General features: G+C 39.2%; 15 protein-coding genes across 15 annotated transcripts; 7 read left to right on the top strand and 8 right to left on the bottom strand. All coding sequences in view use genetic code 12, as the record gives it.

The window, feature by feature from the left end:
• Positions 1–4: 4 nt before the first annotated feature.
• On the bottom strand, positions 5–949 carry CANMA_003219 (uncharacterized protein; the record flags this gene model as incomplete). Its single annotated transcript, XM_051815373.1, has 1 exon — positions 5–949. One exon carries the CDS (start codon positions 947–949, stop codon positions 5–7), a length of 945 nt encoding a protein of 314 aa, XP_051671153.1.
• Positions 950–2,417: 1,468 nt separating this feature from the next.
• Positions 2,418–2,783, top strand: CANMA_003218 (mitochondrial 37S ribosomal protein YMR31; the record flags this gene model as incomplete). The annotated part of the gene is made up of 2 exons (XM_051815372.1): positions 2,418–2,484; positions 2,563–2,783. 2 exons carry the CDS (start codon positions 2,418–2,420, stop codon positions 2,781–2,783), a joined length of 288 nt encoding a protein of 95 aa, XP_051671152.1.
• Positions 2,784–3,113: 330 nt separating this feature from the next.
• On the top strand, positions 3,114–3,959 carry CANMA_003217 (proteasome core particle subunit beta 7; the record flags this gene model as incomplete). The annotated part of the gene is made up of 1 exon (XM_051815371.1): positions 3,114–3,959. One exon carries the CDS (start codon positions 3,114–3,116, stop codon positions 3,957–3,959), a length of 846 nt encoding a protein of 281 aa, XP_051671151.1.
• Positions 3,960–4,329: 370 nt separating this feature from the next.
• Positions 4,330–5,565, top strand: PDE1 (3',5'-cyclic-nucleotide phosphodiesterase PDE1; the record flags this gene model as incomplete). Its single annotated transcript, XM_051815370.1, has 1 exon — positions 4,330–5,565. The coding sequence occupies one exon, from the start codon at positions 4,330–4,332 to the stop codon at positions 5,563–5,565; it is 1,236 nt and encodes a 411-aa protein (XP_051671150.1).
• Positions 5,566–5,654: 89 nt separating this feature from the next.
• On the bottom strand, positions 5,655–7,325 carry RET2 (coatomer subunit delta; the record flags this gene model as incomplete). The annotated part of the gene is made up of 1 exon (XM_051815368.1): positions 5,655–7,325. One exon carries the CDS (start codon positions 7,323–7,325, stop codon positions 5,655–5,657), a length of 1,671 nt encoding a protein of 556 aa, XP_051671149.1.
• A 598-nt stretch (positions 7,326–7,923) lies between these two features.
• CANMA_003214 (uncharacterized protein) lies at positions 7,924–10,005 on the bottom strand (the record flags this gene model as incomplete). The annotated part of the gene is made up of 1 exon (XM_051815367.1): positions 7,924–10,005. The coding sequence occupies one exon, from the start codon at positions 10,003–10,005 to the stop codon at positions 7,924–7,926; it is 2,082 nt and encodes a 693-aa protein (XP_051671148.1).
• A 1,926-nt stretch (positions 10,006–11,931) lies between these two features.
• Positions 11,932–12,408, top strand: FAV2 (Fav2p; the record flags this gene model as incomplete). The annotated part of the gene is made up of 1 exon (XM_051815366.1): positions 11,932–12,408. The coding sequence occupies one exon, from the start codon at positions 11,932–11,934 to the stop codon at positions 12,406–12,408; it is 477 nt and encodes a 158-aa protein (XP_051671147.1).
• Positions 12,409–13,756: 1,348 nt separating this feature from the next.
• On the top strand, positions 13,757–15,655 carry CANMA_003212 (uncharacterized protein; the record flags this gene model as incomplete). The annotated part of the gene is made up of 1 exon (XM_051815365.1): positions 13,757–15,655. The coding sequence occupies one exon, from the start codon at positions 13,757–13,759 to the stop codon at positions 15,653–15,655; it is 1,899 nt and encodes a 632-aa protein (XP_051671146.1).
• Positions 15,656–15,937: 282 nt separating this feature from the next.
• Positions 15,938–16,618, bottom strand: RPS5 (40S ribosomal protein uS7; the record flags this gene model as incomplete). Its single annotated transcript, XM_051815364.1, has 1 exon — positions 15,938–16,618. One exon carries the CDS (start codon positions 16,616–16,618, stop codon positions 15,938–15,940), a length of 681 nt encoding a protein of 226 aa, XP_051671145.1.
• Positions 16,619–17,800: 1,182 nt separating this feature from the next.
• On the top strand, positions 17,801–19,330 carry TNA1 (Tna1p; the record flags this gene model as incomplete). The annotated part of the gene is made up of 1 exon (XM_051815363.1): positions 17,801–19,330. One exon carries the CDS (start codon positions 17,801–17,803, stop codon positions 19,328–19,330), a length of 1,530 nt encoding a protein of 509 aa, XP_051671144.1.
• A 716-nt stretch (positions 19,331–20,046) lies between these two features.
• Positions 20,047–20,412, top strand: CANMA_003209 (uncharacterized protein; the record flags this gene model as incomplete). The annotated part of the gene is made up of 1 exon (XM_051815362.1): positions 20,047–20,412. The coding sequence occupies one exon, from the start codon at positions 20,047–20,049 to the stop codon at positions 20,410–20,412; it is 366 nt and encodes a 121-aa protein (XP_051671143.1).
• Positions 20,413–20,514: 102 nt separating this feature from the next.
• Positions 20,515–21,828, bottom strand: CANMA_003208 (uncharacterized protein; the record flags this gene model as incomplete). Its single annotated transcript, XM_051815361.1, has 1 exon — positions 20,515–21,828. The coding sequence occupies one exon, from the start codon at positions 21,826–21,828 to the stop codon at positions 20,515–20,517; it is 1,314 nt and encodes a 437-aa protein (XP_051671142.1).
• Positions 21,829–21,987: 159 nt separating this feature from the next.
• CANMA_003207 (uncharacterized protein) lies at positions 21,988–22,944 on the bottom strand (the record flags this gene model as incomplete). The annotated part of the gene is made up of 1 exon (XM_051815360.1): positions 21,988–22,944. One exon carries the CDS (start codon positions 22,942–22,944, stop codon positions 21,988–21,990), a length of 957 nt encoding a protein of 318 aa, XP_051671141.1.
• Positions 22,945–23,126: 182 nt separating this feature from the next.
• CANMA_003206 (mitochondrial 37S ribosomal protein uS7m) lies at positions 23,127–25,148 on the bottom strand (the record flags this gene model as incomplete). Its single annotated transcript, XM_051815359.1, has 2 exons — positions 23,127–23,835; positions 24,193–25,148. The coding sequence occupies 2 exons, from the start codon at positions 25,146–25,148 to the stop codon at positions 23,127–23,129; spliced, it is 1,665 nt and encodes a 554-aa protein (XP_051671140.1).
• A 1,815-nt stretch (positions 25,149–26,963) lies between these two features.
• Positions 26,964–27,455, bottom strand: SDH4 (Sdh4p; the record flags this gene model as incomplete). Its single annotated transcript, XM_051815357.1, has 1 exon — positions 26,964–27,455. One exon carries the CDS (start codon positions 27,453–27,455, stop codon positions 26,964–26,966), a length of 492 nt encoding a protein of 163 aa, XP_051671139.1.
• Between the last annotated feature and the right edge of the window lie 47 nt (positions 27,456–27,502).

Here is a 27,502-nt window from a genome sequence, read left to right as displayed (position 1 = left end):
ACTGCTACTTAAATAACCCACCCATTAAATTGGCCATTAAGCCTCCTTGATTGTTTGAATTGCCAATGTTTAGATTGAAATATAATTTGCCCAAATATTCCACTGGAGCCAACAATTCCCTCTCTTTTAATATACTTTTATAATGGTCATATAACTTTCTAAACTTTTGACCATTTGTTTGCGGATCCTTTTGCAAGACCTCAATCAACAACTGAACGAAATTGAGCAATGGCTTCCTTTCAAAATATTGCACATTTCCAACTGCCTCTGCCTCTGCCTCGATATTGACGCTTCTGAGAAATAGTGATTTTGCTTCTTGTACAAACTTGATATTCTTCAAATATGCGTAATTCAACACGGCTCTGGCTAAAAGAGCCCCTTGATCAGCATCGGGATTGGCTCTAGCAGTTCCAACTAGAAAGTTGACATAAATCGGTACAGATTCAAACGTACCCAAGACCAAGTGCAATTCTGCAACAGCAAAAATTTTAACCTTTTGCTCGTAGTCTATGTTTTCTCCTTCTGCTGCTTGTATAAATTTGGACCCAAACAAATGATGCAAATCATTGTCACCAAAGTTCTTGCATCCTTGTGACTTTTGTGACCACGTTATGCTAGCCTTCGCTAAATCGTTGAGCAGGGGATCGTTGTTGGGCAAGCTTGAAATCAATTCAATTAGTTTAAGTTTTGCATCCTTGTCGGTAACTTTCAATTCTTCTTCTTCGTAAATTTGTACAAGGTAGATAATCAAGTCCGAAGCGGAAGCATATTCCTTGTTTTGAATCAAAATAGTGGCACCTTGGTATAAGAGATCTCTAGCTTCAGGATACTGTTTAGCTTTAACATATCTGTTTGTTATTGTTCTCAATGTTTGGTGAGCTTCATAAAACGAGCCAGAATCAATCTTGGACTGAAAACGTTGAATGGTTTTGGCTAACTTGTCAGACATGTTGGTCGTGAGTGTTGTAAAGTGTGCAACCTGTCAAAAAGCAGAATTGGTTGTTCTCTCGTTTTTTTCTCTGTTCAGGGTTGTCTGGTAGCGAAATGTTTTTCGACCAATCTCCCATTATTGTCAACTCTCGTTATGTGTTCGATGCCCAAGTGGTTGTCCATGTACTGTACTTCCTTACACATTTGAAAGAGTGCTATCACCACGATTGTTTCCAATCCTCCCTGATCGATTTTAATAAGTTCTAACTTTTTCTCTGGCTTGAAATTAAACCTCTGCTCTTTCAATGCCAAATAGATTTGATTGAAACTCACCAGTTCAATATCTAATGTTTGCAAAGTTGACATGTTGCTGTGTATCAACCGGGCTAGTAAATTGCAGACTAGTCTTGCTGGTGATTCACTTTGATAATAGCTTGCTGCTGTACTCCTTCTCGATATAGATTTCACAAATGCTTTAAAAATCGAAGGATGATTTGTTCTCCGCATGCAACAAGCTGAACTAAACTTTAATGTCTCTAGTTTTAACATTGGAACAGGTGAAGATTGATTCGTCAAACTTTTTATCCCATTCTTTGTTACACGCAAGTTTAAAGCTGTCACAGTTTGAGGTAATTTATTTACAATGATTAGTAAATTACTCAACGATGTGCAAATTGTAACGGATACCAAATTAGGAAACACATTTACCAGTCGGATTATGAATTTAGAAGGCTTAAACAAGTACACCGACCTTATCTTGCCGGATAGTCTAGTCTGGATCAACGTTTGCAAGCTTTCCACAGTGGTAAAGTTCTCTGCGTTTCCAAAAACAAGTGGCGTTAATAGGTATAAAATGTGATAGTGTTGGTAGTAAATCTGTTTGCAAGTGTATAGAAATGGAAGAATATGATGATAACTTTTGTCTAACTTCCACCGTTCAAATATTATTCTGGAAATAGCATGGTGGGGAAGATGGAGCAAAGTGGGGGCCTGGTGTTTTTCCATGTTGCAGTGGGAAAGCAGCCCCTTTGTTATGTTGCAAAATAAGGAAAAAATATCTCTAAGATAAATGTGCGAAATAACGCCGTGATGCAACACTTGGAAAAGCCTCCAGCACCGATAAATTGAAATATTGCAAGTCAATGCAAGAAGCTTATCTTCTTCTTTGAGCAGGAACCAATCTCTTTCGTATCTTCAATATAACATTCCAAGATTTAAAGTATTTGCCCAACCCATTGGCTTTTGTTTCAAGGGGTGTTACAACATAAACAGTATCTCTCTATACAATTTCCACCAAAGGGAAAACCCTCTGAGTGCCAAAACTGTGGAGCTTGAACTTGCAAAGTGTCCCGGGCATACCAGGAGGCATATACCGGTAGCGCGAATTGGATCTCGCCTATCAAATCGCAGGATGGAAAAAATAAATAGGTGGCTCCATCTTTTTGCTTCGTGTTCTAGCAAATACGAAGCACTATCGTTCAATCTCAATGAAAGCAGCAATTAGACTATTAAAGCATACGATAAAATTTGTTGGAGGACCACATCCAGTTCCAAGTATGTTGTGAGATGAAGTTTATCTCTACTTGTGACAGTTCTTTTTTTTTTACTAACAATTAACAGAACCTCATTCAGCTGGCCCACATCCCCTTGCGCCTAAGGGAGTAGTTCCTGGATCAGTTGGTACATCATCCGGTAGTTCCCAATCTAGAAGCTTCCACCACAGTAGTCCTATTGAACCACAGAATGGTGAATTTTTTTCAAGAAGCGAACTTCCAAAGAGATTCAGATATCCAACTATAAAAGATTGGGAAATTGATCAAGTAAGTAGCGGAGGTGCTGAAGTTGTGTTTTGAGAGAGAGCGGAGTTAGCTATAGCCACATATTGGTGGAACTTTAGAGATAGATTAGTGAAATACAGGAGTTATATTATTTCTGAGATGTGTCAATGTAATTGTACAAGCGGGAGCATTTCTTCGTGTGAAAGACTCATAACTCAAGCTTGTAGTAGTCTCTGCTCTATTTCTCCCACAAAGGGATGTCCATTTTCGTTGTCCTCTTTCTGCCCTCAAATCCAAAAAGCCGCAACCAGACAATCAACCAAAAAAATAGAGACTAAAAAAAAAATCGCCACTGCAATTTCGAATCCCTTTTCCCAACAACAGTACACACACATCAATTACGCCATGAACCACGATCCATACCAATGGGGTAGACCCTCAAATGAAACTTACGGAGCATACAATTACAACATTGCAAATGCCAACAACACAGAGTTTAAGGATTACAATCACCATGCACATCAATTTCCTAAGATGAACACTCAGCAGCCTATAATCACAGGTACGTCGGTTATAGCCTCCAAGTTCGCCAATGGAATCATTATGGCAGCGGACCACGTAGGTTCATACGGGTCGTTGTTGCGTTTCAACAATATAGAGAGATTAATTAAAGTGGGTCTGGAAACTGTTGTTGGTATTTCAGGGGACATTTCCGATTTCCAATACATAACTAGACTTTTGGACGAATTGGAAATTGATGAAGAAGTGTATGACAATGACGGTGGCAATAATTTAAGGGCACCCAATGTGCATGCGTATTTGTCGAGAGTGATGTATAATAGAAGGTCGAAGATGGATCCATTGTGGAATAGTATCGTGGTTGGTGGTTTTGATGATGAAAGAAAACCTTTTTTAAAATACGTTGACTTGTTGGGAGTTACATATCATGCATCCACTATTGCCACTGGGTTTGGATCTCACTTGGCCATTCCATTATTGAGAAATTTGATACCAGAGGATAAAGATTATGACAAGGTCAATGAGGATCAAGTCAGGAAAGTGGTTGACGACTCAATGAGAGTATTGTTTTACAGAGATGCAAGGTCAGGAGAAGTCTTTTCGTACGTTGTGATCAAGTTGGATGAGGAATCAGGAGAAGTCAAGTTTGAATTTGTCAAGGATGCAAAGGTAGAAAACCAAAGGTGGAGGTTTGCAAAGGACATTAGGGGGTATGCTAGTAAGCAGCAATAGAGTAGTTAAGTATAACGTTGGAGGAGGTAATCTAGTCAATTACAATTTTGATTCTGTGGTTGTAGCGATACTGGTTAAAACACACACACACACGCTCTCCCTCTCTCTCTCTCTCTCTCTTTCGTTCCCAAATTTAATTCCATTACAAGCTACAGGTTGCTTTTGCAGCACCGTGTAACCCAAGATGGCCTAAAAAAAGAGGGTTTGCTCCTGTTGCTTATTGACTGACTCTTTTTTTGGTTCAGCCACGTTGTAATTGTGGATATGCTTGTGTTTTTGTGCCTCCGCATTTTATCTCGTCTAAAATTACTTTTTGACATATAAGCACTTACACAGTCAACACAGGACAACACAAGTCTACACAGTACATATGTCATTCGAAATAACATTCTTAGGAGCTAGTGGTGGCCCACTAGAAGGAAACACCTGTTCACTACTACTTAAATCCACTAGTATTGGATACTCTGAGCTATTGGAGTTGGAAACTGATCCAGACAGCAATCCAAATACCTACAAGACCAATACCGAAGAATTACTATGTATAGATGCCGGATCAGGTATGGGCAAACTCACGGAAATCATATACCAAGAAAGCAAGTATCACAAATCGGCATGCAACTTGTTGAATTACTATTTTGATTCGGAACCTATCGACTACTATTACCATAAAGATGTACAACGTATTGAGCCATTTGTCAAATTTAACCAATACAATACCATCACATATTCTAAGCTTTTGTTCAACAAGTTGAACAATTTCCTAATAACGCATCCTCATTTGGATCATGTGTCCTCATTAGTGATTAATTCTGCAGGGTTCACGGTAAATAATCCACCCAAGCGAGTCTACGGCTCGAAATACACCATCAAATCACTTCAACAACATTATTTCAATGGAATAGTGTGGCCGAACATGCCCAGTTTTGATATCCTCGAGTTGACGCAGTTGGAGTTTGAAACGACGCATAAAGTAGGTGAATACAATGTTCGCATGTTTCCCTTGAGTCATGGCGAGTTGAATATGATTGAGAGTAAAAATGCTGGAAGACATTCTAGCATTACGACTATCCCTGCTGGAGTCAGTGAGGATCATTATAAACGGTCATTGACGGGTCAACGAAGCAGCGACCCCGACGTGCACCATTATCAATCCACCTCATTTTTGGTATCACGAAACGATGTATATCTACTTGCATTTGGTGATTTTGAAAGTGACATGGTTAGCAAACTCCAGCGTAATCAAAAGATTTGGAAATACGTGGCACCAGTGGTGTTACAACATAAATTGAAAGGTGTCATTTTAGAATGTTCAAATGCGGGGGAACCGGATCCAAACAAGTTGTATGGCCATTTGACGCCAAAACATGTTATTTATGAATTAAAACAGTTGGAACAAGAATGTAAAAAGTTGGAGAAAAATACAGAACACCCATTGAAGGGACTCAATGTCATTGTTAATCATGTCAAGGAACCGATACTATCGAATCTCCGTGAGATCACCGATCCACGAAAACGCATCTTGACTGATTTAAACAAATACAATGAGGAAGAAGGTTTAGGGTGTTATATATCGATTGCTTTAAGTGGTACTACCATAGTGTTGTAAAGATAAGACAAGCTAGACAAAGATTTATGCAAAAAGAGAGAGAGAGAAAAAATATGTGTATTTATTCAAACTGTAGTGACAAAGCTTTTCTACTCTATTATATAACTTTCTGAAATGACATTGGCGTGTAAATCAAATGGCAAAGATTTTTCTTCTTCGTCATTTGAAACAATGTCAACTATGGAGACACCACCCAACGAAACATCACTCTCAACCAAATCGACATTATTTATATCAAATTGCACTTCCAAGGGGAACAAAGACTCCTCATCGCCACCATCAACGGGGACAGTAAACTCAAACGAGCCTTGGGGGTCATCGAGGGCGATTGAACCAATATTGAATACAATTCCCGTCTGGTCTAAAATGTCATACGATATGTCATCGTTGCCTTCTTGCAACACGACATCATGACTGACAATGGGAATCAAGACCTTGACATTCTCCACTTTGAACACTTCATTTGGATGCGATGATGTGAAATCGGATGTCAATTCGTACTCTAGCGTGACTTGAGCCGTGGAATTATCATCAATAGTGACCCAAGCGGTGATCAAGAGGGGGATCGACGTCAAATCATCTTGCTTCCCCACATACCTCCATCTTAAAACTCCCAATGCTTGGTCATTGGATGGGAACGTTTTCGATTTGTCCTTGACGGTTAATATACTATCGTTCTGGAACAAGCTACGGTCGACATTAGGGTGCGTCTTGTATTGTTTTTTATCCGCCTTGTCGCCAATTTTCAACAATATCTTTGCATTTGCTAAGGACTGGTCATTAATTCTCAATTGCAAATCACCCTTGACTTCAGAGGAGATAACCGATCCTTCACGCGTTAAGCGAGCATTCACCTTTTCGTTGACCGTAACTAGGATACCGTTATTGGGCACTTTTGGAATTTGTGGTACAGGAGAGGCAGTCTTGGATGCAGGTGCTGATTGTTGATACTGTGTTGGAGTAGCTGAGGCTGAAGAGAAAGGCTTATTGAAGGCTGGTTGGTTACTCAACAATGGCTCATTAACTGGTGCAATTGGCTTACTTGCTTTTTTACCCAATTGTAGTCCACCACCTCTTGGTCTCGAACTGAATGTGGATTTACTCTCCTTCTCAGTTTCAATAGGTAAAGGTGGTTGATAAACTGGTTGTACTGCCGGTTGGTTCATGCTTGAATAAGATGATGGACCACCAGCTCCACCACCTACACCAAATCTCAGACCAAAATCATCGTTGTTTCTATTAGCCAATTCTTTTCTTTGAATCTCTTTAGCTCTTCTTTTCCGCTCTTCAGCAGCTTCAAACTCCTTATTTCTTTCAATAATTTCCTGGATTTTTTCCTCGTGTGAATGCATTTCCAAAAACGTTTGCACTTGACTAATGGTCAAATTCTCCTTATATCCCATATTAATAATTTCATCAAATGCATCAATGATGTCAAATGCACAATCAAAAATTTCTCGTTCATCAACATTGCGCAACAAGTTACTCACGGCCGAAGCAAATAAATGCAACGTATCAATATCTTGTAAAATGTTGGATGTCTTGTTGGATATCAACACGATATAGAATTCCTCCAATGGTTGGTAGACATATCTCACATTTTCATCCTCAACCGTGGTGTGTTGGCTTGAAGTGTTGGAAATTAAACTAGGGAAGTTGGCCAATAATGCCGTGATTCTGTCCTTTGAAATGTCTCTGAATTGTCTTGAAAGTAATGGTTTACCACCACGGGTACATATAGAAGCAGCCAAGACTACCATTTTGATGTAATTGATGGGAAAGGGGAGGACTGTTTGGGTGTCTGTAGATGGTGATCTTTTGTTTTTTTTTGTCACTTCAATTGGTGTTGAAAAATTACGTGTTAAATGGTTAAATCAACGAAAAATGAAAAGGTCGTGCAATGGTTGGTTTTTATGTCTAAAAATAGAGTTTTATGACTCGACAATGGGAGAGTCGTTTGCAGCTTTGATTTAGGCTGGTCCTAGGGTTCATGTAAACTAAGGGGGATATATCTAGTGCTATATTCTTTTGTCACTAGGCTTTTTATTAAGAAAGAATATGACATGTGAAAGTAAAGTCACTGTTTCTTATGGAACGAAGGTGCAACACATGTTTTGGTGTAGGGTGTTTACATTTTGCATCAAATTCTCAACAAATGTTCATGACTTCAAAATAACCACCGAGAGATTGTTTACAAACAATGTAATATTAAGAAAAGCAATAGGGATGAGCTTTTGGAAAAATTTTATGATTATTATTTACAGGGACATATAAACAACTTTCCTCATTTTCTCAACATATCTCCTCCAGGAATGTAAAGTCAAGCTTACACTACAAAGAAAACAGTTAGTAACGAAATTATAAACAAGTAGGGATTAAGAAACATACCAATAGTTCAGGAGTCACCAATTCCTTAAAATTTTTCAACTTCTCATCAACAGTACAGGAAATAAATGCCGTAAGGGAGGTTTTTTGCAAAAGTGCATGAGCTTGGAAATAGGTTAATCCACACTCACACAACAATCCAAAATGTTGATTATCCAAATCTATTGGCTCATTATTGATTATCTGTGGTGGTTCCAGATCAATGATTTCCAAACACCAAAGCAAAGCATCGTCTCTTGACACAAACAAGAGTTTGATATCGATTGCAAGACAGATTAATTGCATGGTTTGCAATTTAGGTCCGGCAAACTCCACAAACGAGGGAGTATTGACAATGGCAATAACGTATAGTCGATGGAAATGTTGCTTCATGGTTAGTAACTCTTCAAGAATTAAGAAATCAGTGGTTTTGCCATCACCTTGCACAAGTAATTCAGCTGGTGTTGTGTAGATTGCTGATGTTGTGTTTATGACGATATCTACTGCATGATTGAATTTGGCTTCAACAATGCCGATCCTTTTGTCACTCAAACCTTTGGCAAGAAGGTAGTCCTTATTCCAGAATGATTGTGATAAAGCAATGTATTGATTGGAAGGGAATTGATACTCTTTGGCTGGTTCGGAAAACGACGAGTCGAAAAAGATACTATATTGAGGCAATATTGATTCTGTAGAGGTCTTTTCTTTAAGTTCTTCCTCCTTTGTTTCGGTTTCCTTTTTTGGGTGTAAAAACAGAAGCAATGCTAGTTCGTGAGGTATATCAACCATTTTTGTATTCAACTTGCGTTTCTTTGTCAGGACTAACTTTACTAAGGCTTCGGTGTCATCGTGGTAAGTAGCAAGGTTAGTTGCTCCATTGTCAGGCTCAATCTGGATGGTGCTTGAGCTTGTAGTTGCAGTTTCTGTTGTATATTCTTGTAACTGAGGATAATCTAAAGCCAAGGTTTCATCAGAATCAAAGGGTCCCAACTCAATATCTTCACCAACCGCTGTTGTGACTGATAGCTGAAATCGGGGACTAATAACAGAATCAATAGTTTCAACTAAAAAATGATTTTGTAAAGTTTTAATATTCGCAATTATCGGTTTCCATTCCATTTCCACAATGAGTTGATACTTGTTTAGATGCCATGACTTGGTGTTAAAGTACTTGTTTATGTATTGCTGGATAAAGTATTCGGGTGGTTTATCTTCAACTTTGTTGCACTTAGCTATCGGATGTACCAAATACTTGCGACTACGAGTAGGTTCATTCTCAAATAGATACAAGTTTAAATCGTGATTATCATACCGATTGGTCAATTGGGGACCTGTCCAGTTTGGGAAATCAAAACCACAAGAGTCGTTGTTGCGTTTGGGTTCAACAATGGTTGGAATATCAAGCCCTATGCAATACTTTTTAACCAAATTGTGTTGCACTGGCAAAAGACTTATAGCCTCTGGTTGAGATTGAGGGAGTTTAGATTCAAGCTCTTGCTCGATAATGTCAAAAAAAGACACCTTTTCATTGGCTTGCCATACTGGTAAACTTGGCTTTTTAACAGCTGCTTGTGGTTGCAAAATTATTGGTTCAACAACAAATATATTGTTCATGATAGGTCTAAGCTTCCCCACTGACTCCACTTTATCACCTTCGAGGTCAACAGAATACTCCAGAATTAGTTGCTCCAAAAAACCAAAAGTTTCTCTATGAATCATGCTGTTTTGTAGGTTCAATGAAAAGGGGACGGCTATCAGCTGACATACTTGACTTGATTCTACTTGAGCCAAATATGAATCCCACGGATTGTCAATAGTTTCATCAGATTCAAACTTATGAACACCAACGCAATACTTTTCGGCTATAATTACCGAGGCAAACTTGGGATGGAGACATACATCGGCTGATGGCGGTTTCAATTGATTGACAAGTATTTGTGACACGCGTTTGCTAACTTTAATGACTTCGTAGTTGAATTTGGGTATGGCGTGATTATCAGCTTGTGGTAATGGCCATTCTGCAGTGTTGAGGTTGGTTGTGACTAGATCAATGAATTTGGACAGTAACGGAATCATTGTGGTGGGGGAGGGAGGCAAGGTATGTGCATTGAGATGAAACTTTGCAACCAAAAAAAAACGAAAAATTCACTCGATTTCTTTACACAACATCTGCAGCTGATATGCAGCCCAGTAGAAGTATTGTTTTAGCCATAAATATCGCTGAAGTTGACGGTACAGAAGCACTTTTCTCATTCTATGGGCTTATCTAACCTTGAGCAAGCATCTGATTAGTTTGGTACATGGAGTAAACTGTGTAGTTAGCTTGTATGTTCCTCTCAATTCGTCATAGTTGATTGACAGGTCAATTGAGATGTGGAGTAAGATTATCGTTTTCCACCAAATGAAGCAGTGGACCAACTAATACTCTACCTTTGTCATCACTGAGACGAGAAGGAGACAAATGGTCAACTAATCCGTATTTTCTTACATGCATTTGTTTTAAATTCCAAGTCGAAACCTAGATGTATACCTAAACAGAAACAAAAAAAAAACAAAACAAGTGAGACAGAGGAATGTCGCTTGAAGTTGTTGAGACTGTTGAAGCAATCTCTGCCAAGACTTCCTTATTGCTAGAAGAGGGGGGAGGAATAGATAAGTATTACTCGTCTACGAGAGTAAAAGAGTGGAGTTGGTGGATCTTCTGAATGTCACTAGGAACTGACGGATGGTAAGAACGTAAAAGGGGAATCTATTGGGGTTTTAAACATCACTATACTACTGTACTAACTAACTAAATAAAGTCAAAATGTAAATATTTGATTTTGTGTGCATATATGCACGACTAAACAAAATAAACAATAACAAACAACAAAACAAACAAAACAAACAAAACAAACTCAACCGCGGGTTTTTGTAATTTTGATATTTTCTGGCGTGTTTTGTTTCTGTTCTTTTCTTTTCCTGTTGTTATATGCTTTTCTCTTTTTGGACCTAAACATAAAGCTTCGGGTAAGTGAATTACCTTTTCCTTTTAATGAAACCAAAAGTAAAAAATTAACTTTATTGTCATAGTAGACTATGTTGAAACTATTGTGATGTGTCAAATCATTGCATATGTATGTACCTGTGTGCATTATAAAACTTTAGAGTAGTGTACAGTTTACTAAGAATATGTTTTCTCTATATACAGGATGTCATATGGGTTTTGTGTTGAAGTTTCCAGGTACGCACATTACAACATTGTTACACAGTTACAGCAGAAAAAGAACAATGCATGAGAAAGGTAAAAGTTTTGATGATGTAATGTTCTGTACACAGAGAGTGGCGATGCAAAGAAAGCCTTCAAATGTGAAAGGAAGGCATTCACTGATTGACTTTTGGGAAAGGAGGTGGCTACTTACCCTTAACCTCACTAAATGCTCGACAACCTCTCTTCGACTTTGAATTTTGTCTTTGGTTGATTGCACCCTGAAACAAGAAGTTAATCGAAAGGGATGGTCCAAATGAAAAACAATTACAATTTGTAAAAAGGATAAACATACGTACGATGGGTTAGCTGTTACCGAGGTATCAGAGGTCTTTGTTTGTGTTAAAACAAGTGAGACGACGATGATGTGATGTTGTGAATGTGAATGTAAATGCGTTGTGTTGTAATGTGTTGGTGGAACAATAGGAGAGTGTGAATTGAAACAATAGAAATGTATTAAAAAGGGAATTTTAAAAAATGACAATAGAAATGCTTTTTGGTTTTTTTTTTTTTGGTTTCAGGGGAACATTTTAAATTTTTTCTTAATGCCCAAAAAGTTTCTTTCATTTAAATTGACACATATTTCCCCTTAATTTTAATTTTTAAGCTTATCTTCTTTCTTTCTAATCTATTTTTCATACAGACCTTAGGAAGAGTCTACTACTACTACTACTACTACTACTACTACTACTACTACTATTATCACCACAACCAATTACATTCCTTTATTTCAAATACCCTCCGAATTGTTCACCATGACCACAACCACATTACCATCCAGCATACTACTTGATAATTCTGTCACTAGTGATATATCGACAGTAACACCCTCATTATCCAACCTACATGTGGCTACAGACTTATACAACTATGCCAATGGAGGAGGCTCAGTGCAAACTGTTGACTCTTCTTCTTCATCATCATCATCCTCATCAATCACGGGGTTACTTTATGCTAGTGCATCATCTGATTTAGCTGATGCCACTGGTTCATTTTCAGCTAGTTCTGATGTAAAGACTTTAAGTATCTCATCATCCAAAGCTAGTGGTTCAAAATCAAGCGCATCATCAATCTCGTCGGATGGTTCTGCTAGTGGTTCTTCTTCCAGCACAGCCTCTGCTTCGTCGGAAAATAGTGCAAGTAATAACAATGTTGCTGGGTCTTTGAAGAATGGCAAATACTTATTGATGTTTTCGTTGTTTACTGTTGCTTCGATGGTTGTTTCGATTTGAAGAGATAGGAGAGGGGTTTACTTTGAAAGGAGACTTTCTCCTTCCGTCCCAAGTAAGGCTACTAGTTAAATGTAGTGCAATTTTTAATGATTTCAGTTCGTTTAATTAATGATTAAGGAGATACCTTTGATTTTTAGGAGAATAAATTTAGACTGAGTTTCTAAAAATACAAAAAAGTTTTATATTAGTTTGATATATTGTAGGTTTAGATATCATCCCCACTGAAAAGTCTAGGTAACTTGGGGACGGTTTCTTCAAGGATATGAACATGATATCTCTTATTAAAGAACAAAGTGATATATTCCAAATTCCTTATACATTCAGCAGATAAAGTGGAACTTTGGTTGCCATCTCCAAGTACTTAGCTGTAGCTTGTGTTTTATTTCAATTTTTCAGTTATAGTTTTACTTTGGTTCTTCTATTATCTTTGTCACTCGTCCAAACTTATTTTATTTGCCACCTCTATTGCAACCTCTCAATTTGCGCCTTCTATAGTGAATAACAATGCCACACAATATGGACAGAGATTATGCAGTCGTATCTTTGATTTGCCAAGATAGTGCCATTAACATGTAATATATCATCTCAAGTCAGATAAGAATTTGTTTTCTTTCTTCTCTAACTCTGCAATATCTAAAACTTTACATAGAAACACATTTTTTGTTGCTAGAGGAGAAGAAAAAAATATAGAAGCGCGGAGCTGAGATCCCACCCTGCATAGTGGTAGTGCACCAAATGCACATTTCCTATTTTACCAATAAAAATTATAATGCATAGCTAACGCACGACTCTAGCACCACTACTCTTGATTCATGTTCAGGTTTGGAATGAGTTGCATTTGTGATAAATGAAAACAACCGTTGAAAGAAGCTTTGCTTGGTGGCTTGATAATGATGGCTCCTGCAACGGACTTATAAAACGGAGAAGATTCAGGCGCCAACAAAACGCAAAAAAAATTGAAAAAAAAAGAAAATCTGTTGAGTGGTTAAAGATATTTCCGTTGATTGACTTAATTTGGTATTAGGCGTCAGAAGCACAAAAACAGATAGTAGTAGTAGTAGAAGAAGAAGAAGAAGAACGAGGCTCAAAATTAAAAAAATAAAGAAAAAGAAACGATGATTCATTAGTGTAATATAATAATTTATTTTCCCTTCCTGTCTTCATGTCTTTTTCATCATTAGTCATCAAAAAGTATTCAACCTTGAAGTGAAAAGAGAGAGGTTATTACTCATTCGCTACTTGACCACGGTTATTAACGACACATATATTTATTCTTTAATTCACTAACGCCACACCACACTGCATATTAATTTCCCACTGCATATTGATATCCCACTGCACGACTTAAATGACTACCACATCAGACGATAGCCTGTCAAAACATAGTGTAGTTGACTCCATGTATGTACCTGATACGGTAGAACCATACGAGATCCATGCAATCCACTCGATCCACTCGCAAAATTCAGAACAAACATCACGTTTAACCAGATATAGGACGGGTCATTCAGAACTATCACGCATAATCAGTGGTATCCGCGATGATCAGCAACTAGATGACGAGGAGAACAAACGGTATAGGGAGCGTGGTGATGCCGAATATATAATGGCACAGGAACTAGATCGAGGGATTAGTCGAAATGTGAGTCGTCCTCAGAGTCCCGATGCCGAAGAAAAGGAAGCAGGCCGTGAAAGCGTGATTGAACAGAAATTAGAAGAAGGAGGAAGAGGAGTAGAAGTTGAAGAGGGGGAAGTTGACGACTACCCAACCGATGGAAATTTCGCTTGGGTGATGTCAATGTGTGCCATGTTGGCGTCATTCTCCACCTGGGGAGCAAATGCCGGATACGGTGTGTTTTTAAACTATTATTTAAACTCAAATACGTTCCCCGAAGCTACTGAATATGATTTCGCCTTGATTGGTGGTATCGTTGTGTTTGCCGCCAACTTCTTAGCCCCATATAGCGCCATCTTGAACAAAGTGCTTGGGTTCAGATGGGTCTTGGTATTGGGACTTGTGTTTCAGACTCTTGGATGGATTGCTGCTTCGTTTGCCACCAAGGTATGGCATTTGTACTTGACACAGGGTGTATCTGTTGGTATTTCATTTTCATTTATATTCATCCCATCAACTTTAGTTTTACCTACTTGGTTTGTTGAGAAAAAGGCGACGTCGATGGGTATTTGTGTTGCTGGTGCCGGGTTGGGCGGTTTAATATTCTCCCTTAGTGTTAACAAAGTCATACAAGATACAGGGGACCAAAGATGGGCATTGCGAATGGTGGGGTTTGTCACTTTATTTGCTGTTGTTGTTGTTATTGTATTGATGAGACCGAGGAGGACATCACTAGTGGCACAACAAACGCCACCAATAAAAGAACGGTTAACTCGTACGTATATCAAGGAGAGTTTTAAAGTCATTTTTGATATTCGTGTTGTTAAAAACCGCGGAATTCAAATTGTCGCCATTTGGTTTGCCATTGCCTTGATTGGATATACATTGATGTTGTTTACTGTCTCGTCATATGCCACGTCGATTGGATTATCACATCAACAGGGGTCCTCATTAACGGCTATCATGAATGCATCGCAAGTTGTTGGTAGGCCGTGCATGGGTCTTGTTGCAGATCGCATTGGCCGTTCAAATTTCACGTCCGTCATATGTTTGATGATTTCAATCCTCTTGTATGCATTTTGGATCAACGCAAAGACGTATGGGGCAATGATTGCATTTTCCGTCATTATTGGTCTTATTGTTGGCGTCGGTTCCTCATTGGCCCAACCTTTAACTGCTGATGTGCTTGAGGGCCACTTGAATCAGTTGCCAGCTGGTTGGTCGGCAATAAATATTTTCGTCTCGTTTTTCTGTCTTGTTGCTGAAGTCATTGCTTTGGCTTTAGTGGTCAAGGGCAGTTCAGACCCTTATTTGCACACGCAAATCTTTGCTGGTACTTGTTTCTTTGCTTGCTTCTTGGTGATGTTGGTGTTGAGAGAACATTTGGTGAGCAAGATTTTACGGTCTCGTTATGACCAAGCAAAGACTAGATTAGACCAGATTAATGGCAATGCCGGAGTCACTAGATGTGGCTATTTGAAGGATGCGTCTGCTGATGATGGAGATGAACAAGATGTGGCGGATGCGGGTGAAGAAGAAGTTTTACTAGAAAGAGTTGAACGGTATGAGCATTTGTTGAGGCGGTCTGTTTTCGCCTTTTTCGGTAGAGTGGTTTATCCGATAAAAGTATGATTTAATAAACGTCAAATAGAGTACACCACACTCTCTATCTCCCTCTCCCTCTACGTAGTAAAAAAGTTAACTTAGTTGTGTATTATTTAATTTGCTTATACATTAGACCGGTTCCAGTAAATAAAAAAGCATACACGATAATAAATTCTTAAAACCTCTAATATACATACATTGTTGTCGTGTAAACCACTGGCATATACAAACAGAAAACACAGCCAGTGATATCCATTCCATTCGTTGTGTCTTCTCTTTTTTTCTTGTCCTCTCCGATAAATTGTTCCCTTAACGGTTAGATTTAGCAACTCTTTCCAATTCATCCTTCTTCTTGATGGCATAAGAAGTAGAAGAACCCTTGGCAGCATTGATCAATTCTTCAGCCAAACATTCAGCAATGGTCTTGATGTTTCTGAATGAAGCTTCTCTGGCACCAATAGTAATCAAAGCAATAGCTTGGTTTACTCTTCTCAATGGGGAGACATCAACAGCTTGTCTTCTAACGGTACCTGAAGAACCGATTCTGGTGGAATCTTCTCTAGCACCAGAGTTGATGATGGCATCAACAACAACTTGGATTGGGTTTTGTTCAGTCAAAACGTGAATGATTTCCAAAGCGTGTTGGACGATTCTGACAGCCTTCAATTTCTTACCGTTGTTTCTACCATTCATCATCAATGAGTTGGTCAATCTTTCAACGATTGGACATTGAGCCTTTCTAAATCTCTTGGTGGCGTATTTACCAGCAGTGTGTGGAACAAAGACGGCTTGGCCAACTTGGATGTAGTCAACTAATGAAACGTCCTTGACTTCAACATCTTGGAATGACCATTTGTTGAACAACTTGACTTCACGTTGAGCTTCTTGGACATCAAGTGGGATTGGGGTGGCCAAGTTGACAATGGTTAATTCTTCTTGGACAACTGGTTGTTGTTCTTCAACTTCAAATTGTTCTTCAACGTCAGACATAGTAACTGGATGTGTTATATGATGTGTGTATTATATCCTTTGGTGAAAGAGTCGTGAAGTAAAAAATTCAGTATATTATGTTTAAAAGATTTGATTTTCCAGTTTGTTAGGGTACAAAATTGGAAGTGAGAACGAAGAAAGAAAAAAAAAAAAATTTGTTTCACTTAATCATGTGCAAGAGAGTGAATTTAGGGTTGAAGCCCTGATAAATGGTAGCGAAAAATGACAATCTTTATCGAGATATAGACAACTGACATACAACTCATCTACAGTGCCACTTGTCTGTAGTCCAGTTGAAACGACATTTTCTTCTGGCCAAGGTCGTTTCTTTGCTGTTTCGCCATCTACTTCAGCTCTGTTTAGTGTCTCCCAGTTCTAAATAACCAGAAGACTCCTTGATGAATGTGCTTGAAGGGGGTTGTTCACACTTCTCCGCTTTCTATTTTAGAGTGAATACATTTGTTAATATAGTTTTGTTTTAGGTGTCACCGGAACAGGCAAAAACTTGAAATTCTTTTTTTGCTGCATATTAGATTTAGCACATCGAGCATATGATTGATAAAATAGACAATGTCGACATAGAACCTTGTTGAAGTGGGTTAAAGCTATTGAAATTGAACAAGGACGGGGTCTAGCTTACCTACTTCTAGTAAAGGGCAGTTAGCTTAAATGCACGTTTATGCTAGCCAAGTCCTGCAAAATTTTATTCAAAGAGAGGAGAATATATATCCGCGTTTGAATAAGCATCGAGACAAAAAGGTTAATTCAATGACATATTACAAAGCACAGCAATATGCCTGAAAACTCACTAAGATTGCCTTGCTGCAACTGACTCCTCCCCGTTGATCGGACATCTATCTTTCATTATTTCTTTGCGCGATGGTAAATTCCGTCTTATCAATCTTGCTTTTGCTATGTGACTAATATTTTCCCCCACCATTTCATAAATTGCATCACAATAAAGATTTTTCTTTTGTTCAATATTTTTCCTTTACCGGAGGAACAAAAGACAATTGAAAGATTGCATAAGCGCGAGGCGGAATTGTTACTCACATATTATTTTATAAAATCAAACGTTGGTATTTAAACAATCATATTTCACCAAAAAGATGTCAAATTTGTTGAAACTATCATTTGCCACATTTAATTCCCCTTATACAAGCTCTTTTTTGATTCGGAAAGATGTCGGAAGTTGGAAAGAACCACGAGATTATAAAAGACCCTGAACTATTAGTCTCCGATGACTCAATATTGAATTCGTCACAATCACAGGCATCCGACTTTGATGCCGACGCAGAAACAGCACGCTTAGCTGAAGAATTGGGTATAAATCACAAGAAACTTATGTGGAAGATTGACGTTTGCGTTGTACCGCCATTTTGTCTCCTATATTTCTTTTCATTTTTGGACAGAGTCAACATTTCCAATGCCAATGTCTATGGTTTAAGTAAAGAGTTGAAATTGACAGGTAATCAATACAATACAGCATTGACCTTGTTCTTTGTTCCATATATATTTTTCGAAGTCTTTGGAAATTACTGTATCAAGTTTGTTAAGCCCCATAAATGGCTTTCAGGATCGGTGTTTTTATTTGGCGCCATAACAGTGGGAATGGGATTTTCCAATAATTTCAGTGCATTGGCAGCAACCAGATTCCTCTTGGGAATAGTCGAGTCGGTGTTGTTTTGCGGTATTTTTTATTTGCTTTCCACGTACTATTCGAAACCAGAAGCACAAAGGCGGTTCTCCGCATTTTTTTCATGCACTGCTTTGTCGGGTGCTGCATCGGGGGCCATAGCTTATAGAGTCAATGATTTGGATGGGTTACACGGTATATCTTCTTGGAGATGGATTTTCATTTTGGAAGGGTGTGCTACTGTCATTGGCAGTTTCTTTTTGTATTTCATGATTGCTGATTTCCCAGAAGAGTCAAGGTTTTTAAACGAAAAGGAACGTAAATTCATCAAACAAAAGTTGGAATGGTATTCAGGTACAAGTTCAGCATTTGAGATTAAAAACACATGGAGAGATGTGGCCAAGTGTCTTACCGATTGGTTGATTTGGTTGCCTTCGTTGTCATATTTTGCTTTGATCATTCCATCGTATGGCTATGCTTATTTTGCTGCTACTATCATTAACCAAATGGGGTACACTGCAGTTTCTGCACAGCAGCATTCGATTTATCCTTGGGTGTGTGCATTTGGTGTGATTAATGTTGTCGCATTTGCATCCGATTATTTCAAAAGGAGATTACCTTTCCTTATTGGTGCCATGGTTGTTGCTATTGCCGGATTGGCTATGATCTTGGGAGCTACTGATAGGCCGCAAGTGAGATACGGTGGTTGTTTCTTAGCTGCCAGTGGGCTATACACCGCCATGCCTTTGATTGTGTGTTGGGCCGCTTTGAACAACGGATCACACCTTCGTAAGTCAGTTGGGACGGCTTGGCAAATTGGGTTTGGTAACATTGGTGGTATAATTGCCACATTCATCTTTTTGGCCAAAGATGCCCCTGTTTATAAACCTGGGTTGAGTACGTGTCTTGCTGCTGTTTGCTTTGCCATGGTAACGGCAATTGCCTACTTCTTCTACTGCGTGCATATGAACAAAATCAAACAGACAGATGCTTATAAGCAAAAGTTTGCTGAGTTGCCAGAACGTGAGCAAATCAACCTTGGTGATAGGAATCCAAGGTTTGTTTATTTATACTGAGGAGAAGGAGGTGAAGAAGTTTGTTTGAATTGACGAGGTTACGACGATACTAAAAATACCACTCGAGGTGTAGTGATTTAATTTTGAATTCTTGTGTGTATATTTCTAAGAATAAAAGTAAATTTAGAGTAAATAACTGTCAAGTAGATTTGTGTCTCTATAGAAGAAGGCTTATCATAAAGGTGATCATGGTTTCCAGTTTTTTTGGTAGCGAGGCCACTTCACAGCCTGTTTTTGTTGCAAAGTGGACCAAACAAGGGAATAGAAATTGTGACATATGTATGTGAGGTACAGTCACATACTTCAATCAAGGGTGGGCAGTGTAAGCTCTTTATTCTTTTGCACGTGCGGAGTATACAATTTTACAGCGTCACTGCTTCACAATAAGGATTGTTCGGTGATTGGATTTTTTTTTTTGTGTAAAACCGGATAAAAAAACCTTAGGCAGTGAAAGAGAGTCATCTAGCATCTGCAACAATAAGCAGGCACACCATCTCTATATATCTTTGCTTCCACATTGAATGACTTAAACCAAACCAGCTATCTCATAATTTCTTTATTTCGAGAAAACAATTGAGCCAAGACTAAATTGGCTCAATAGCTTTAAATCACAAACAGAAAGGGAAAAAAAAATAAAATAAAATAAAAAACAAAATCACACACAGCATAAACATTTGTATTCAATTACCAGAACATCCCATTGGTGAACCCAAACAATGTCAAAGAACGAATACTACAACGCACCCCAAGGCCCACCACCTTCTTTCAATCAAAGCCAAGGAGCATCTGGCAGTGCCGGTGGCAGCTATGTTCCACAATCACAACCACAATACAATGCCGATACACAAGACCGAGGATTTGGATATCATCAGCAACAAGGATATGGTCAAGGACCACCGCCAAACGCATATTACCAGCAACAGCCAGGGTACGGCGGTGGAGGATACCCCCAACAGGGTGGCTATTACCCACAACAGCAACCGATGTATGTACAACAACAAAGATCGAGTAACAATCAGGATTGTTTATTGGCTTGTTTGGCTGCATTGTGTGTTTGTTGTACGTTGGATGCTATATTCTAAGTCTAAAAACACTTTAGAAATTCTCCTTACGTCACGCTTTACTTTTAGTTATCGTTTTATAAATTTAGCTTTAAAGTATCAATACACAGAGTTGAGTCAAATTTAGTCTATATTTTGGTCTATTCCCTGTTTGCGTAAAATGTCCTGGTCAATATGGAGGAAATTGATTGCAAGTACGAGATCAGCAAAAAGAACACATGCTCCATTGATGATAAACCCGTAGCGTAATTTACTATGTTCTGCAAGCTTACCGGTGAAGATGGGGCCGACACATCTGGCAAATGTTTTCCCAATATTGACTATACCCATGACCTTAGTTATTTCCTCTTTTGGCATAATCGACGTAAGCAAAACTTGTCTAGGCACCACGTCCATTGTAGAAGTGAGATAATAAAGCAACAATAATGCAGCTACGACAACGTATTGCTGACTGAAGGCGACAAGACCAAAGAAAACAGCCGATGGCGCTTGAGTGAACAAGATTGCCTTGACAGGTCCAAATACCTTGGCAAAATATGCCGAGGGTAATGAGGAAACGGCATCAACCAGGTTGGTTACAAAAAACAATATACCCAAGACCTTCGCTGTTAATTGGAACGTGAATTTGAGATAGTAAACGACCCATGCCGAAGGCATAAACCCGTATCCCAATGAATCAAGCATGAATATAATTAGTAATCTTGGCAAATAGTATCTAGTGGTGTTGGATAAGGCTGACGATTTTCCAGTTTCTTCTGGTTCATCTCCTTCCATCAATGTCGAATGTTCATCTACTTCGACAAAGTTTTCAATATATACCTCGCATTTGTCGGATAAAAACAACATCAAGATAAACTTGACTGCGGCAATTAGCGAGTACACAATGAATATACTTTGATAACTTTTCTTTAAGCTCCAGTTGAGTTCTAAATTCATAAAGTCAACCAAGAAACCGCAAATTAACGACCCAGCGGCAGCACCCGCAGTAGCAAACAATCCATGAAAGGCAAATACTTCAGGCCGATGATTGTACGGTGTCAAATGCGCCATTGATGCCTCTTCAACCGACTTGAATGGGCCCGTCTCATCTCCAGACGGGGAAATAACACCAAATATAGCAGCTGTCAACAAGATGTAGAAATTGGTCGAGTACGTGAATACAACGCCAGATGCAAGCATCATGATTGAGCCAATGAGCATCACTTTTCGACGGCCAATTCGGTCAGCATTCCACGTGAGGAAATATGAGATGATGGTATCGCCAACGAGGGTAAGGGTCATGAAAAGGCCAATTTCAAACTCGGAAATTTTAATCTTTTTAAGATATAGTGCGAGTACTTGGTTAGTGAGACCGTAGCTGGCCATTCGGAGAAACACTGAGATCCATAGTATTCGGATATCTAGGTTTGTTTGCTTTAACGTTTTGAGTAAATGCATCTGTGTTTGGTGGGTAGAGGAGAACTTGTAGAGAATTTTGCGATGATTTGAACTCTCGCGCCAGAATACAAAACGCGATCCTGATGTTTTGCAACAATTGCCTAAAGAATAATCAAAGAGAAATATCACTTCAGTTAAACGTTGCTAAACTAAACTAGACTAGACTAGACTAGACTTGGGACTGTATTTCAACTTGGCCTGTTCCAAATGTTCAGCAAAAATGTCTTTTGGTGTCGATGTGGCCGGAGATACTTTTGCATCAGTAAAATCTCCTTTAATATATTGATTGGTGACGACTGCTGAAGTGGAATTTCCAGTTGAGATTCTTGCTGCAGATAGTGACGCATCATTCAACACCATCTTCCAAATCTGATTGGATGGTTGATTTTCAGGAGCGGGTGGGCGTCTGTGAGGCTTTGGCGATGCAGCCTTTATCTCTTGGTTATCCATTTCAGGAGTGGCCAAGTTGACACAAGGCATTGACTGCTCGACTTTGTCATATCCTCTACTTCCCACATTACTCAATGACCTGACGAGTCTAGACAACCGGTTGCTCTTTTTCACCTCTGTTTCATCGGACAGTGGAGTTGGATAAACCAAATGAAAGGGACTCACATATTGCATACCAGAATACAGGTCATTGTAATCGGTCGACTCCTCATCGTCATCATGCGTCATCGCCTCATCTTCATTCTTCACTGGACTAGTCAGACTACCCACATTCATATCCAAGCTAAATGTTTCCAAACAGTCATAACCAACTATGTTCAAATTCGATTCCGAAAATACCCTCGGCGGCTGCATCTCGCTTGAACATTGGTCAAAACAAGCATCAAATGATGGAAATAAGTTTATATCCGCCGTTCTTATCCATGCTTCAGGTACATTCTCCTTATCTTCGTCGCCAAGTACAACCAGCGCTGTATCTGCAACATCGAAAACTGGCACAGATGGACAATATTCATACGTTCTTAATGATGTGAATGGCTGATTGGGAACTCTTGTCCGTAATACTCGTGGGTTTTGATTCAAACTGTAATATTTTCTCTTGTAGTCGACGATGAAGTGGTCAAAGTTGAATCTCACGTCATGGTAGGCTTTTTTAAAGTAATCCATTCTTATTAACCTACTAGAGTAATAAGAAAACTAGTTTGACTGAATCAACATGGGTCATTATTTCCCTGTTTTTTACTTTTCTTTTCTTATATGCTTTTCTTGCATTTTGCAGCATTCCAAATTTTCCCCTTTTGCATTCTACAGCGCAATAAAACTTTTCTCCTGTATATACATGGCGATATTTACAAACTGATATAAGCTCTTTGTTGAGTTGCCTGCTTATGCATTTGAGCTTTCTTGTCATACCCAGATGACTTCCCCTCGTGGGCATTGATCAACTCTTCTGCCAACCTTACAGCGAAATCATTGGACTTTCTATTTTTTGAGGCTTCCAAAATCCACGTTATAGCAAACCTGTTTCTTTGTCTCTCATTCAACGGAATCGGCACAATTCTTCTCTTTGCAACACCGGTGGAAATAGATTTGGTTGTAACTAATGGGCCCAACTTGTCCAAAGTGTCTTTCAACACTTGAATTGGATCTTTACGCAATTTCATCTGAACAATGTAGAATGCACGACTGACAATCTTCTGCGCCCTTGCTTTGCGCCCATGTCTCATTACCAAGTTGATAAAGTTATCAACAGTAGGATCCGATTTCAAAGGTATTTGCTTGTTGGAATAAGAATAACTCTCTTCAACTTGTTCCAACGTTGGCTCAAACTTGTTAGTGATAAATTGTTCTGGCTGAGTAATTTGTCCAAGGTAAATCTCCTCGGGAGTTTCGTGTATCTTTTTGCCCTTGCGTAATTGTTTCAAAGCATCTATCCACTTGTCAACGTCTTGCTCTGTTATCTTGTCTTTGTCGATTGGATATATCTCAGTAAAGAGTGATTTTTGGTTCGTTGGCTTTGCTTCTGGTGTTGAAGGAGAAATGGCAGAGCTATTGAATCTCACACAAGCATACAGTATCCTAGAAATTAGGACCTGCCTACTGTTAAGGCATGTTCGAAGTAATGACATGGTTGATGAAAGCAACTTGATGGTGAAGGAAAGGGAAAAGAAAAAATTTTTGTCACCAATTTTTGTGTCTTCCTTACTTCGCGGGAGTTTTGCAATCAGTCAATCTCAATGATGTCAAAAAAGTGAACAGACACACCAGATCACTAATCTCACATATATTTGCCAGTGCCGAACACGACTACTTGTTACATAAAACTTTTAACTCTGTTGACTGTGTCTACATAATACATAGCTCCTCTAAAATCTGGTGGGAGATCTTGAACGTGATCTTGATCTTGACCTATACCGAGCGCTTCCTGGAACGTACGAATCAGTCCTTCTAGGTTCTTCTGATCGACTGGAGCGACCAGGAACGTACGAGTCAGTTCTTAGTCCACCACCACCACCAACACCTGGCCCCCCTCTTCTACGATAAGATTCAGGGCCATAACGGTACCGGTCAGAGCCTCGTGGCGGCCCTCCATACCTTCCACCACCACGTCTAGGAGGAACATAGCGAGGGATATATTCTCCATTCAACAATGTGTGGGAGGCAACCAATTCATCGTTTCTACTAACATACTCTAACTTCCATTTTCCATCTCTGGGCCCTCTATCTTCCTCAAATGTCCATTGGTTTATGGCTTTCACTGGAATGTACTCCACGTACAAAGGTATTCTCTCGGTTATAAAGTCCCTAGGCTCTCCCGGCGGTTTCAAGTTGGCTTTCACTGCTTCACTTGCAGTCTCCATATCATGCTCGTAACTCCTGGTCTCTTCCTCAAATCGTTCAATCTCTTGATTTTCAAACTCTTCTTTTAACCTGGCTTCCTCTTCTTCGTCTGGGTATATAGAGCCATTTATTTGTGACCTTAAATATTCAGCTCCTTCCTCGGAATCCACCAAAACAATTGCATGTGTTCTCAATCTGGTTAACCAAGCTCGGTCAATTCGAATAGGTATATCTTTGCTATTGTTGGCCAATTTTCGTACGAATTGTTGAAAATTGCTTGCATTAAGAGGGCGACGCAAATTTCCAATAAATAATGCTCTGGTAACATGGTATTGGGGATCTTCCGTGACCTCGTATCTTATGTCCCCTTCATCGTCCTTCATGTCGTCCACATTGGAGATACTTGGTAAATCTAAACCAATAGGATCAGCTCTTCTCGGTTTCAGAGTGAGTTCAGGCGTGGCATATTGTGGATAAGGTTTAGGACCATCCTCCCTCGCTAAGTGATTTTCGTGTTCAGAATCGCTCATGATTTCCAATTTGTCGACTCCCACCCTAAAGTGTAACCCAAAGTGTGAAAAATCAATTTGTCGAGGCGCATAAAAAAAAAAGAAATCAGACGTGATTTTGAAAAGCTAAACGTACAACCAGTCGGAGCTAAAACTTCAGAACACCCCAAAAAATAAAATTTTAGCTGCCAACAACAACCAACATAACCCCCTCCCCATACACACCCACAACTTGAAGCGACGATTATGTTGTCCCTGATCATGAAGAAGAGGATACTATACTCGTCCCACAGCATGTAATTGGCCGTGAAATATTGGGTGGATCACAAAACTGACCCGGAACCTCCCACAAAAGCTGGGATTGCTACATATTATAATGTGCCAGTTTCCACCCACGAAGATTTCATTAACCGCCAGGAAAATCCACGTAAAGGGCACGAAGGGAAACAAGCTTTAACTGCTGTTCAAGAGGAATTACTAATGTTACATGTAGCCCAAAAATTAAGTGCAGGAGAGCGAATTTCCAGAAAATATATCCTCGGCATTGCGTTAATAAAACTGGTTCTAAATGGAAAAGACCCATTGGCAATGGTTGGTTCAGAGGGTTCAGAGGATTCAGGGGCCAGGCACTCAAATTTGAAATACCAACTAGTGGAATCAACCGCACCTGACGATGTGAGTTTGAGTTTTTGGTTCGATAATTTTGAAAAAAAAAAAACACTCAAAGAACAAAGGGTAAAGCCAGAAAATTTGCACAATATGAACCAGACCCTTATTCAAATAGCTCCTTTGGAAAAGAAGTACTACCACCATAATTTAAATGGAAGTAGCCTGATGATAGCTACCAATTAAGATGAAAGTTGTGTTACAGCTTTGGAGTGTGTGTGTGCCGACGGAAGGAGTCTTCCCCCTTATTTAGTACTTTACGAATCAGAAACCGTGACCAATGGAATTTGGGAATACCAACACAGTGACTTATACCGTGCAGTCTCAGAAACTGGGTCAACAAACAGCCAAGCTGTATGTAATTGGCTCGAGACTATGTTTATTCCGTTTGCAAAATCTGGGGAAAATTCCGGTTGTATTGTCCTTTATCTTGACAACTTCGTTTCTCGTACCAACATGGAGTTCAAGACACTATGCATGCTGAATGGTATACTTCTTCTTTATATCCCAGAATACACACAGCTGCTTTCCTAGCCTTTAAAACAGGAGGTTTTTCCTAATTTGAAAAATGCCCTTAAAGATGAATTTGGTGAATATAAGCAATCACTCCTCAGTGTACGTGTAAATGAAAATCCATTACTTTCGTGCCACAGGAAGGCTCATCAAAGTCAATAGACTGAGCTTTACTAAATTCTTGGAAAAATGCGGGAATTTATCCACCAAATAAAGAGATCGCACTCGAGCATTTAAGGATGCAACAGACTGAGTGAATTTTGGTCCAGGAAGAAGGTAGCCCGTTAGAACCTATCTTGCTGAATCTCTCTCGTACAAAAGTGCAAATGGATTTCGTGATTAATAAATTGGCTGTTAAGAATAGAGATACTAGAGAGCTTTTGTATATTATTGGTAGAGAACTTCAGACTTTGCTTGTTTCTAACACCACACAGAACAGATAACTTCTGAATCTTCTGGAATTATTGGAAGGGTAGAAAACAACTAGATGAAGACGAGATACTTTGCTGGTCAAGACTCCGGTGGCCATAATAATGTAGAATGATGCGTTTTTGAAAGAGCTGCTTGGCAGAAGAAAAACGAATGTGGCTTAAAGTAGTTACTCTTCACGTTGATCCTCTATACATCTATTTACATATCTCTTCAACACCTTTCCATCTATACAGACCAAATGCTCTTGATCAACTCGAATAAACCGTTGTTGGCTGTTTCCAACACGTATATTCCATACATGGCCACAAATGTACCCAAAGTCAACAACTTACAAGCAGCTCCGTACCAAACACCGTAGACTCTTTTCGGTATGTAATCTATTATACAACTCTTGAAACCGGCGTAGCAATGGAATAATAATAAAGTGGAAAATGTAGCATCGATAACGGGGTAATCGACACCAGCAACAAATGGCGTCATTATCAAAGGAACCATTGCAGTAGTGATGATCCTGTCATATATCCAGTGGTGTGATCCCTCGTATGCATCTGGATCTGGTGGTACGTATGCCTCGTTGACCGTCTCCACAATGAATCCAGGTGGTTGTTCTATTGGTTTTAATTTCGAGAAATTGGGCATTAAACGTAGTGATCTTCCAAAGTTTAAGATCCCAGGCTTTAGCATCGGCCTGGATGTTTTTAAAGCGAGGGGAATCATATTTTGTTGGTGGGAGGATGTACGATGGGTTTGGGGTTTTTATTTTT

The sequence above is a fragment of the Candida margitis genome, assembly GCF_024628925.1.
Source record: "Candida margitis strain CBS 14175 chromosome Unknown scaffold31, whole genome shotgun sequence".
Taxonomy (NCBI): Eukaryota; Fungi; Ascomycota; class Pichiomycetes; order Serinales; family Debaryomycetaceae; genus Lodderomyces; species Lodderomyces margitis.
This window is presented reverse-complemented; position numbering and strand designations above follow the sequence as displayed.